Source organism: Choristoneura fumiferana, chromosome 6 (assembly GCF_025370935.1).
Source record: "Choristoneura fumiferana chromosome 6, NRCan_CFum_1, whole genome shotgun sequence".
In the NCBI taxonomy this organism is placed as follows: Eukaryota; Metazoa; Arthropoda; class Insecta; order Lepidoptera; family Tortricidae; genus Choristoneura; species Choristoneura fumiferana.
The window spans coordinates 11,358,285-11,370,995 of record NC_133477.1 but is presented as its reverse complement, the minus strand read 5'-3'; the positions used below and the strand labels follow the sequence as shown (position 1 = coordinate 11,370,995).

The 12,711-nt window shown below is 37.8% G+C and overlaps 1 protein-coding gene across 1 annotated transcript in view; it reads right to left on the bottom strand.

Annotated features, from left to right (window-relative positions):
- Positions 1–12,711, bottom strand: part of oys (lysophospholipid acyltransferase 6) — a gene marked incomplete in the record, with an annotated part of 35,947 nt that overhangs the window by 5,103 nt on the left and 18,133 nt on the right. The window contains 3 exon segments of the mRNA XM_074089217.1: positions 782–933; positions 3,754–3,954; positions 7,083–7,303. Coding sequence (XP_073945318.1) covers positions 782–933; positions 3,754–3,954; positions 7,083–7,303 — 574 coding nt within the window.

Genomic DNA, 12,711 nt, shown 5'->3' with positions numbered 1-12,711 from the left:
ATTTTTCGGAAACCACATTAATTATTTCCAAGGTTCCAAGCAACTAATCTCATCACGCGCCGCACTTGTTTTATATATTATTGAATACTAGCGATTCCGTCCGCGTAAAATTCATTTATCGCTTTCCCGCGGGAACTATGCAATTTTCCGGGATAAAAACTATCCTATGTCCTTTCCCGGGACTCAAACTTTCTGTATACCTACCATAATTCATCATAATCGTTTTAGCGGTTTAGACGTGAAGAGGTAACATACAAACAAGCAAACAGACTTAAAAACATTCGCATTTTCGCAAAGTTTTGAAGACATCAGTAACAAAAAAGTTTATTTTAAAATCAGTTACTTAAAAGTTCTTTCTTATTTTGAAAACTAACTAAACTACTTAAAAGAAGTTCCTAGCTTTACTGCCGCTATCGGAACAGCGTCAAAGGCGTTTTTAAAATATAGATAGGTATATAGTGCATAAACTGTGGCCATTCGCACAGCACGGAATCTAAAGTGCCATTTGGAGTGATGGGCATGCAGAAATAACAAATCAAGGACAAACAAATAATCATTCTCCCTCTTCTGCCCCGTTTTCGGGTCATTATTCGAGTGTTTATGCAGTTTCATTTACAAGGGCACATGTCTGTTGACATGGAAGATTGTTAGTTTCCAGGTCTAGTAGAAGTACTGGACGTCTTAAAAGTAATCAAAAATGTCATCCCGCCTATTCATAAAAAAATGTGACCATCCAGATGAAACGCTCCCACTTTCGCAACTGCTGCATATGCATACAAACCCGTAGAACGCTAAGCTCGGGGCCAAGTGCAGAAGTACGAAGGGCACGGTGGCATACGTCATCGCCACTCGCGTGGTCACGAACGTCAGGAAGTCGTAGAAGAGTTTCCTTGGCCGGCTCCCTAAGAACAAGGGACGCGCCACGCCTCGAATCTGCAAAATAATAGCAATTTGCGACGCTATAGCTACGCTGACTTTGTTTAGTTAGCCCCAAATTATACTAGGTAGCCCTTAAATGTATAACTAATACTAGCTTTTGCCCGCGGCTTCGCCCGCGTGGAATTCGGTTATCGCGCGCTGTTCCCTCGGGAACGGTGCATTTTTCGGGGTAAAAAGTAGCCTATGTCACTCTCTGGCCCATAAACTACCTCTATACCAAAAATCAGGTCGATCCCTCGCTCCGTTTCCACGTGAAAGACGGACAAACATACATACAAACACACTTTCGCATTTATAATATTAAGAGGCTGTTTCACCATCCATTGATTAGCGTTAAACGACGGTTAAATGTGATGCCGTCTCCGTCTATTCGAACAAAACAAATAAAGACGGCATCACACCTAACCGCCAGTTAACACTAATCAATGGATGGTGAAACAGCCCCTAAGCATGGATAATTCAATCACGACTACTAGGTATATTTATTGTTGAAATTCCTTCGTTTCGATGGATCATTCGCAGTACAGTTCCTTTAGCAGTAAAAAAAGGGAGAATTATTTATATTAGTATGAGAAGAAAGGAACTAATGGAACTACTGCTAGTAATCAGTTTCGACCACATTGCAGAGGCCGTGGTCGTTTGTTAGTCGTGAGTAAGCAATTCATCACGCGAAGAGTGCACTCGTGTTTTCAATGATTTATATAGAGCAGTTAAAACCACCACTTACATATTTATTTAGTTTGTTATTTTTCGGAAATCCAATCACAGGAAATTGTTTATAATGTATATAAATATTTTGTAAAGAAGCTGAAAGTTTTAAGAAAAGTGTTGATCGTAAACATTTTAATAAGGTTCAAGACCGAGTTATAGAAGCAACGGGGATTTCTAGAGTACATTAAAAAAATATTAAACGAAAGCAGACCAAAAAAATTCATTTGAAATACCCAAGAGAAGTAGTAGATACAGTATAACAACAGCTCTATATACTTCCAAATAAAAGTAGTGTGTTAAGGCGGGGTGTTATCAATTTAAATTTTGCAGGTGGTAGGACCTTGTGCTGTGCAAGGTCCGCCTGGATTTCTACCACCATCTTGCTCGCTAATCCTGCCGCGAAGCAGCAGTCCTTGCACCGTTGTGTTTCGGCGTGGAGAGTAAGACAGCCGGTGAAATTACTGGCACTTGAGGTATTCCATCTTAGGCCTCTAGGTTGGCAACGCATCTGCAATACCCCTGGTGTTGCAGATGTTTATGGGCGGTGGTGATCTCTTACCATCAGGAGACCCACTTGCTCGTTTGCCATCCAGTAGAATAAAAAAAATAACGATGGAAGAATTCTAAAATGCTGATTTTGTTTTATTTGTATCATGACAAAAAGTCATATTGTATTAAAATTAGAAAAATCATGTCTAAGATCCATCGCTAGAAAACCAGCTTTCAAATAAAAAAAACCGCATTCAAATCGGTCCACCCGTTTAAGAGCTACGGTGCCACAGACAGACACACAGACATAGCGGTCAAACTTATAACACCCCTCTTTTTCGTCGGGGGTTAAAAAGATAAAGAAGCGTAATATTATTATTACGAGTAAGTTTATTTTGTAGGTACTGATGGTTATTCTTTACATACATTTTTACTGTAACTTTGAAAACTTTTGCAAGTTTATAACAGAACAGAATGGCATATCATATCACGACCGCGTGTCATCTCATCGTCAATACCCGAAGCATACTTCTAAAATCCGAAAGTTTTTTAAGAGCTCACGGAGTGCACTATTATGTACTTCTCATCACACTTGCTCGTAAACAGTGTCGAAACATGCAAGCTACCTTGCTTGCAACCCCCCAAATAAAACCATCGACCTTAATGTGCTTGTCATGAAGCCCGTGGTCGGTAAATGAGTCATTGCGCGTACTAATTTTCTTGTCATGAAGCCCGTGGTCGGTAAATGAGTCATTGCGCGCACTAATTTTCTTATCATGAAGCCCGTGGTCGGTAAATGAGTCATTGCGCGTACTAATTTTCTTATCATGAAGCCCGTGGTCGGTAAATGAGTCATTGCGCGTACTAATTTTCTTGTCATGAAGCCCAAGGTCGGTAAATGAGTCATTGCGCGTACCTACTGATGGTGCTGCGCGCGCTGCTGCAGGACCACATGCACACGCACGCTGCGGCGCATGCTGCGAGAGGGGAAGGGGGAGAGCGGCGCTACCAAGAGCGCAGCCTAAGGTATCGCCAATATTTGGAAGAATTATATTTTTTCTTTTAGAAATATAAAATTTTACTCGCAAATGTGATGAAAAACATTGTATGTCGCACGGGCGGTACTAGAATTACGAACATCGACTCATTAAAGCCCTCTGTTTTCGACTTCGGGCTTCTAATAGACTGTCGTTCGTAATTACTATTACGTCCTATTGTTTATTAACCTTGACAATGATAATAAATACAATATAGGTTTTTGACTTTTTCCACGATATTCACTGTATTGTACACGGTACACCTACCTATGTCACTACTCGATTATTTTCGAAATTCTTACGACATTTTGACCTACCTACTTATTAATTTTTTATTCAAGCTATTGTAAAATATAGACGCGCCTACTTGTCTTACTTAACTACAAACCATTGCGCCACGCCCACGCCTGCTCGAGCTCAAACGCTACATCTCTGTGGCTTGTGATAAAACTGGGGGCTACTACGAAATTCGCAAATCGAAGTTCGTATCGTACCCTCCCTCTCACTCTCGTATTAAATAAAATAAGCGTCAGCGGGACGGCCGGCAAGATACGAAGTTCGAATTTAGCACTGTTACCTTTCTAGCGGCGACGGTGAACAAGCCCCCGGCGAGGAAGGTGAGGTAGTATCCGGGGTGGAAGCCGTGCCAGATGGCGGATAGCGCGTAGACTCGCGCCGTGCGCCACGCGGCGCCACCACGCTCGTACGCCACATAGCGCAGCCACGCGTTCGTGTTCTTGTTCCAGCTCGTCACGGCAGAACGGAAGTTCTGGGCAAACTGGAATATATATCTACCGTTAGACGGCAGGGGGGCTACTACGAAATTCGAAGTTCGTATCGTACCGTTCCTCTCACTTTCGTATTAAATAATATAAATAAGGGTTAGCGGGACGGCAAGATACGAAGTTCGAAATATGCACTTCCTAGTATAGGGCCTGATCAAGTATGGAGCTTCGTCAAAACCACAAAACACAGATAGTTCAGAAATCAATCTCCATACAAGTGCGCTCGAGCAACGCACACATAGACAATGCTCGACGCACACATAGACACTGATAGACACGATATCTCGGACCGGTTGGGACCAGTGCGAGCGCGAGTGGCATCCGCTTGAGACACGCGTCTGTGAACTTTTTTGTGCAATAATGGAGTAACAAAAAAAAGTTATTATAACTGTTCAGTGGACGGTTGTTTAAATTAAATAATTGTGAATTTCGCCAATAACGAAATCGTCGCAATATATTTTCTGTAACAAATTTATAATATAGCAATGATATTAAAATTAAAATATTTTAGTTTTTAATTTATATTTCCATTCCCGTTTCATTCTCAACAATAAATCAAACAACTAGATACGAGTGCCACTACCACGATAGTTTTTTGGTGCATAAGCCATAGTTGACAACCTTAGAGCGACCGCCGAGCGTAGGTATGAAAAGTGAAGCACATAGGTACAGGAGATTGAATTCTGAACTATCTGTGTTTTGTGTCAAAACTAAGGTTTAGGAGACTTTATACCTGCTGAGCTGGCAACGTTGCAAATTTGTTAGTTTGTTTCTCGATTATTCCATTAATTAAATAATTATTGGAGTAGACACATTAACTTATTAGTACATTACTGCAGAGGCCATGAAGTAAGGGATTGATGGACGAGTTCGGGGTAGACGGGATAAAACGAGTCCAGAAATCCCTGTTCTGGCCGAGGTTTGTATAGTGCTTTTCTCAAACAATGTGAGGAAATATTTCATCCATTCATCCATCCATCCATCCGTCCGTCCGTCCCATCCATCCATCCATCCGTCCATCCATCCATCCGTCCGTCCGTCCATCCATCCGTCCGTCCGTCCATCCATCCGTCCATCCATCCATCCGTCCATCCATCTGTCCGTCCATCCATCCGTCCATCCATCCGTCCGTCCATCCATCTATCCGTCCGTCCATCCATCCGTCCGTCCATCCATCCGTCCGTCCGTCCATCCATCCGTCCGTCCGTCCATCCATCCGTCCGTCCATCCATCCGTCCATCCATCCATCCGTCCATCCATCCGTCCGTCCATACATCCATCCATCAATCCATCCGTCCGTCCGTCCGTCCGTCCGTCCATCCCATCCATCCATCCATCCATCCATCCATCCATCCATCCATCCATCCATCCATCCATCCATCCATCCATACATCCATATATCACATCGCATCGCATCGCATCGCATCGCAGTATCGCAAATGCTTACAGAGTAGTGGTGGTTGGCTGTTCGTAATTTTTCCTTTGTCAGTTTAATGTTAGTAAGAAAATTTAAAAAGTTAGAGCAGCGGACAATAATGGATTTTCATAGGCTTGGCCTAGGCCAAGAAGTTATGTAGGGAGGTGGCAGTGAGCCATAAATGAGAACATGTCTCCATTTCGTGACATTAACGCATACATTTCCGAGCATGTTTGAGAAAAAGTATATTATGAACAGTTCTTATCAGACCACATTTTTAATTTTCATTAAATTTTTATGGAATAATCGAGAAAAACTAAAAAAATGAAACGTTGCCAGCTCAGCAGGTATAAATGCTCGTTAAAAAACATGGACTATCGAAACAACTGAATCGTGACCCATTGCTCGTAGAAAGTCGTAGTGACATCACATTGCTTATCAAGTGAATTCATTATGATAGACACTTGAGATTTTTTTATGGGGGATCAGGAATCAAATGGTTCGGAGTACTAACCGAAGTTTTACGCAATGGACGTAGGTAAATATATGTATGACGACTAATGACTGTGTATATTTTGTAGTTCAATGAAGATAACGAGCTTAGTTATCCCGCTGGATAGCGATAAAACCTCTCTGAACCAGCCAAGACCCACTACAATAACCAATACATAACACTAACAACATAATAGTACACGAGGCGAAATATATACAAATATTATTCTAAGTAATAATAATAAGTAAAAACATAACCCTCCTTCGGATAGTCGGGTAAAAATGACTATAGTATTGTAGGTACTCTATTCACTTGTCGAAAGCGGTTCCATTTTCCAATTTATATTTTTCCGCTGGAAATTTAGCTATGAGCCAAATATTCAAGTTTTATCATTAATTTCTGATGAACATTGAGAGACTGATGATAACCAAAGAGGAGAAAATTGAAAATAAAGCTTTGTATTCAGCAACTCAAAAGATCAAAAGTTACAAAAACTGACGTCAAACTCACGGGGTTACGTTAACAGCGATACGCAGCCTGATTTTTCCAAACATGTTTCATTCGCATTGAGATCCGCTTAGGTATAAAATACATCTCTAAACAATTTTGGTTCATAACACCAACACGCATTTATAAACATATAATTAAACAAAGCAATATCTAAATTGAAAATACAAACTGAAATATAGATGCACAGAAAAAACAGAAAAATAAGACCATCACTGGGAATCGAACCCAGGTCCTCGGTAATCCGTACCGCGTGCTATACCGCTACACCACTGATGGTCAACCATCAGTGATTGACCATCAGTGGTGTAGCGGTATAGCACGCGGTACGGATTACCGAGGACCTGGGTTCGATTCCCAGTGATGGTCTTATTTTTCTGTTTTTTCTGTGCATCTATATTTCAGTTTGTATTTTCAATTTAGGTTTTAAGGGATGACCGTAAAAGTAAAAATTTGGAATTGAAATAAAAAATACAAAAAGATTCCAAAAAGCCAATCTTAAAGCAATATCTAATAAGATTGAGAAAAGTATGCTTCGGTAATTTGGAAATGTTAGAGAATCATTTAAAGTAGACTGACAAACAGGATTTATGTCGAGCGGATAGATTTGAAGTCAGCATTATTCATAATACGGTATAAGCAAGATGAGATAAATATTTAATAAAAAGCCAGAATTATAGAGTTCTGCGTACATTATTACATACCTCAAACCCGAAGACGTCAATGTTCGACATTTTGTCCCATTTAGGCGTCCCATTGTTGTCGTAGCCGTTGAAGCCCATCCCGCAGTTGTTGCAGATGGCTTCGGACAGCAGCCACGCGTGGTAGTACTTGCAGCGGACCACCAGGGTCGACAAGTAAGCGTACCAGAGCAGATAAAACGCTGACCACGACCGAGATACTTCTGATGCCGGATCAACTAGGCCTTAAACAGAATAAACAGTAAATAAAAATCCGGCCAAGTGCGAGTCGGACTCGCGCATGAAGGGTTCCGTACCATTATCTACACAACATGAGACATTAGCAAAAAACGGAAAAAATCCCGTTTGTTGTATGGGAGTCCCCCTTAAATATCTATTTTATTTTATTTATTTATTTTTAACGTGATTATAACAACTAAATATTCTGTGAATATTTCAAGCGTCTACCTGTTGCCTTTATAAATATCAAGCACTAAACGGCAAAAAAATCAAGTTTGTTGTATGGGTGTGTAATGTTTGTCATAAGAACGATTTGCGAACTTTCATTTCTCATAACACAAATATCAGAATTTAAATCTGTCGAAATATTGAGAACGTATAAAAACAATATGCATATAAACAAAATGCCGAATTTCTCAAATCATATTATTCAATTAGCATAATTGTCTTATGCATATTAAGACGACGAATTGGGCATTTTGGTGAAAACATCTAGTTTTATCTCAACAATTACAAAACATATCAAGTGATATTTGAAAACCTGATTCTTCATTTCAATGACTTTGTTTTCCAAGTTGCCGAAACACGATTCGTAAAATTTTATAGCACAGAAAAAAATATCAAAGATACCTCTTGTAAGACAGGGATTTGCTTGTTACAGGCAACCCAGATCAAATTAAGATTCCAAATTTTCATATTAAATTAGTTTTAACCCATACTTCAACATTCAAGTTGGATTTTATTTTATTAAATTGTAATTTGTAGTTGAAACGACAAAAACCGTTTTGTCGCTTACGACATTTTAATATAAGCTAGCGCGCGCTCGTGTTTTGTATGAAACTCTATGAAACCAGTCCCCTCTCAGCGCATGCCTCAGACCGCCGCCGGCGTTGTCAGCGACGGACCTATGCTAGTCGAACTGCCACGCGCCATCGATCGCATATAAAATAATACCGAGCAATAAATGGGAAAAAAATGTCGGATCTTCAAAAAGGAAAAAGAAAGGTTGTTTAATTCATGAATGTATGGTTATGATTAAGAAAAGGTGAGTAATCATTATATTTCTACAGTTCACTGGCACAAAACGTAAACAAATCGCCATGACAACGTCAGTTCTTAGTTTGTCGCCATGACGGTTCATGACATATGACATACTAACAAAATAATATGATATTTACATCGAAAGTAACAATAGAGCTATATTTCCAAAAATTTTATTGATATAATGTGATATTTTTGCATCTTAAGGACATTTAAAAGGCATTCGATTACGGTTTGTGCTAGTGCTGCATTCTGACGGCAGAACATTGCAGTAATATTCCCTATCTGCTTCTAGTTTTATACGAGTATAATAGGTAATACCTAAGTACTTACCTACTTTTTAGATAGGTAAGTAAGTAGGTAGGTAGGTAAGGTAATCATCATCATCATCATCCCACAGGCCTCCTCTCAGAACATGAGGGCTAATGATGAGGTAAGGTAATGAATAGTTAAAAATATTCTAAAGTATGTGTGTGAACCAATAGTGAACTGCAAGTACCTAAGTACGCGAAAACATTAACTTCTAAACTTTAGAAATCTAAAGGTACTGTAGAAAATCGATTTTATTCCTTTAATTATTGCAATTCAGTGTTTGTACAAAAAGCCATTGACTATACTTACAAAACTATTCACATTTCAATAAGCAGTAACACAAATAATAAAAATACATTATTATCTTTCAGGAAGCAATCATTAGAACAAAGTTCTGAGAATAAAGTCATGGAGCCGTCTTCGAATTTAGGTGGAAATAAAACAATCTCAATCGATTTTATGCAAGGGGTATGTAGTGGTATGTATCCATATTAATTTTAAAGATTTACTTACTTTGAATATCAACTCTTGATTGAAGTTAATATCGCTTCATTTTAATTTCGTTTCTTTAGAAAACGAGAAAATTCGCCAATGTATGCAGTTACAAAATGTATTAATCTCGTAAGATTTTAGTGCCTACCTGGGCGTTTTCACAAAAAAGCGTATTCATTCTTTTTTTCTATTTTGAAAAAAATATAGTTTTTTCCTTCTCAGAATCAAAAGTACAATCGATTCCGATGGTTTAAAAAAAAGTCCCTATCAAAAATGACAGTTTTGTAACGTTTTTTTTTTTCATACACGGTATGGGCGTCACAAAACTGACTCATAAAGTTTATATGAAAAAATTAAATTCATTTTGAAAGAAAAGGTACACTTTTTTTTTAAAACGCCTACCTACCTACATAGTAATTATAGTATAATTAATAACAAATTAAAGTTTATAAATAAGAAAATTTATTTAAGGACTGCAGATAAGAATAATAAGGACCTTCTTGAAGTAACCATGTAGGTCTACAGCTACTGTAAGTATTTCTTTTATTGCCAATTTTTACGTGAGCAAAATAAAGATCATATTTTTTGGTTTGAAACTTGTAAAAATGTTTTTTTTTTAATTTCAGATAGAAATATAATGTGAGAAAAATAACTCATCTCTCAACATAGTATTAGAATGCGCATCTGAAGTATCAGTAAGTTTTGTATTAACTTAAAGCCAGTAAACGAATGTACTTATACTTTGGTGTACAATAAAGAGTCAGAGTATTGTATTGTTTTGTACTTAAGTTCTAAAGAGGTTCATTTTAAAGATATAAGACAGCTTTTTTCTACTTTGCCTTTTTTTACTGTGATTTCACTGTATAGTCAGCACCCAAAGTAGCGGATCATTTTTTTACTTTGTCGTATTAGGATATTGCCGAATTTGTATGGTGTAAGTACGTTGTTGTATAACGACAAAGTTTAAAAATACGCAGCTACTTTTGATGCTGACCGTACTGATCTATGGTGTTACGAATATTTGTATTGTACTAAAAATAACACAGTTGAACCTTAAATAAAAAGTTGACCCTTACAATATCTAGAGTAAAATAAACGTTTGTTTCAGATTGAGACCAAAAATCAAGATTTGGGGCACCGAATAATTGATTTTAATAATTTTATAATGGAACTTGTAAAACTTTCTCAGCATAAGTGTTTTTGATTGCAGATTAGCTATAATGAAATTAGTTTCTAAAAATCAAGTATGAGTAGGCTTGCAATCTGAGTTTTCGGTGTGTAACTAACGTTGACATCTCAAATTATGTTATGTCAGTTTCCGAATAATACGGTGTTCAATTTGGGTAATTCTGGGAAAATACAAACAAACATAGATGCACGGAAGAACCAGAAAAGAGATCAGCGCTTTTCTGATTTTTCTGATCTATGTTTCAGTTTGTATTTTCGATGTGGATTTTACGGGATGATCGTAAAAGTAACAAAATTTGGAGTTGAAATAAAAAAATACAAAAAGACTCCAAAAACCAATCTTAATTCTGGGAAGAATAAAATACAGATTAATTGTTTGGTGCCGACCGTTGCCGGCGGTGATGACGGAAAAAAGGCCTTTATTTCTAAGAGTTATCTCCTTATATACTAGTTTAACAACGCCCTCTTCGGGCTGTTTATAGAACTTATTGGTTAAATACAGCCATTGGCAGATCTTCTAGATCTAATTGAATAAATTTAACAAAACGGCTATAAATGATTGTTGTTGTCTTTTAATAATGTTTGTGTAAATAATATTTTTAATATAAATAAGTAAAATGTAAAATATGAATACCTATGTAAATTAGTAAATAACTGTGTTAAGTGTAAATAAGTAAAATATTATATTAAAAAAGATAAATATTAAAAACTACCTGTAAAATCGTATGTTTGTATTATTTACTTTTTGCTCTGCAGTACTTGCCTACATTTACGGCCCGAGATTTCTTATGTCTAATGGGTCTCAATCAACCTACTTACTATCAAATGGACAATATATGGTGGCAGGCGAAATCTATAAATTTAATTTTTAATACAAGCTCTTGTCGACTGTGCTTTTTGTGGATTGTACTTGCACTGTCATCCACCCCACATAAGTATCTATGCCAAATTTTACGTCAATCAGACCACTAGAAATGAGTCAAAATTCACTCGTAATATTTTACAAACAACAACACAACAACAACAACACACAATACAAATATTGCAAGTTAATAAAATTTTGTAAAATAGTTCCATAAGAATAAAAAATTGAACCGACTACAAAAAACCATGAAAATAATTTTCTACCATTCAGAAATCGGTGCCTCAGCACGAGCCAGCAGGAGTGGACCTATATAGTCGTCTACCTGACCTACATACTATACGCGTATATTGGGCTTTAATTACTCCTGCTGGCTCGTGCTGAGGCACCGACTTCAGAATGGTAGAAAATTATTTTCATGGTTTTTTTGTAGTCAGTTCAATTTTCCGTTATATTTTTTTTTTCACGCCTTTCAGTGTAAAAGATCTAAGATACAATAGTTTAATGTCAACTGCTCGTCACCTTTTACAAAAAATTGCTTTTTCCGATGTAGAGACTATCATTATTGAGGAGTCCTGGTGCATCGTCACCCGTTCCATTTCACCATATGCATTACGATTAACTTCATTGAAATTCAACCCGTGAGGTACTTGTTATCGAGTAGTAGCTCGGTTGGTCAAATGTGGTCTTCATCATCAGTTCCACTTCACGAAATGAAGATTTTCAAGAGCAAATGCACAAGTTACTACTAAAGATATCGAAATTACCATAGGTGTCCCTACAATATTTGAAGACTTCCCTCGATTTCCTTAGGATCCGATCATCAGGTCCTGATTTGGTGCATATGGGACCTAATTGAAAGCATTACTAGACGACTGACAGAGTTCTGAGGTAACAAACATAAAAAAAGAAAATACAACCGAATTGATAACCTCCTCCTTTTCTTGAAGTCAGTTAAAAATACTCGTGATTTCATTACCTACTGCTATTTGCAAAAATACTAAAAAAAGTTGTAAGGGCAACTCTAAGACGTCTCTGTCTGTTTTAGCGCGCTGTCTAGGCGCTGTCAGTGTAACATACGGTCGACTGTGACACGCAAGCCGCGTAAAAAGTAGAGGGGTGTGAGCGGGTTGCGGGGTACAAACGCTCTGTTTTCGATTAATTGTTTAGCGATGCGTCACCTTAAAGTACTGTATAATAGTCATGAATCAAAAGCATAATAAGCAATTTATACAAACATCGAGGATAATGATCGAAAAGTGTAAAACACCTGGCAAAAATCCAACAGCAAAGATCATTTGTGAAGCAATGTTATCCGGGCTGCTATAAAAAAATATTACACAAAAATAGAAACAGACTACCTACAAAAACCATGAAAATCATTTTCTACCAGTCTGAAAGACGTGTGCACCGATTGCTAAAATCTACGGCGGCGGGCGCCGGTCAAAAATCGGCGGCGGCGGAGTGTTTTCGGCGTGACTACGGCGCGGAGAATTTAAATATTTTTTTTATAAAAAA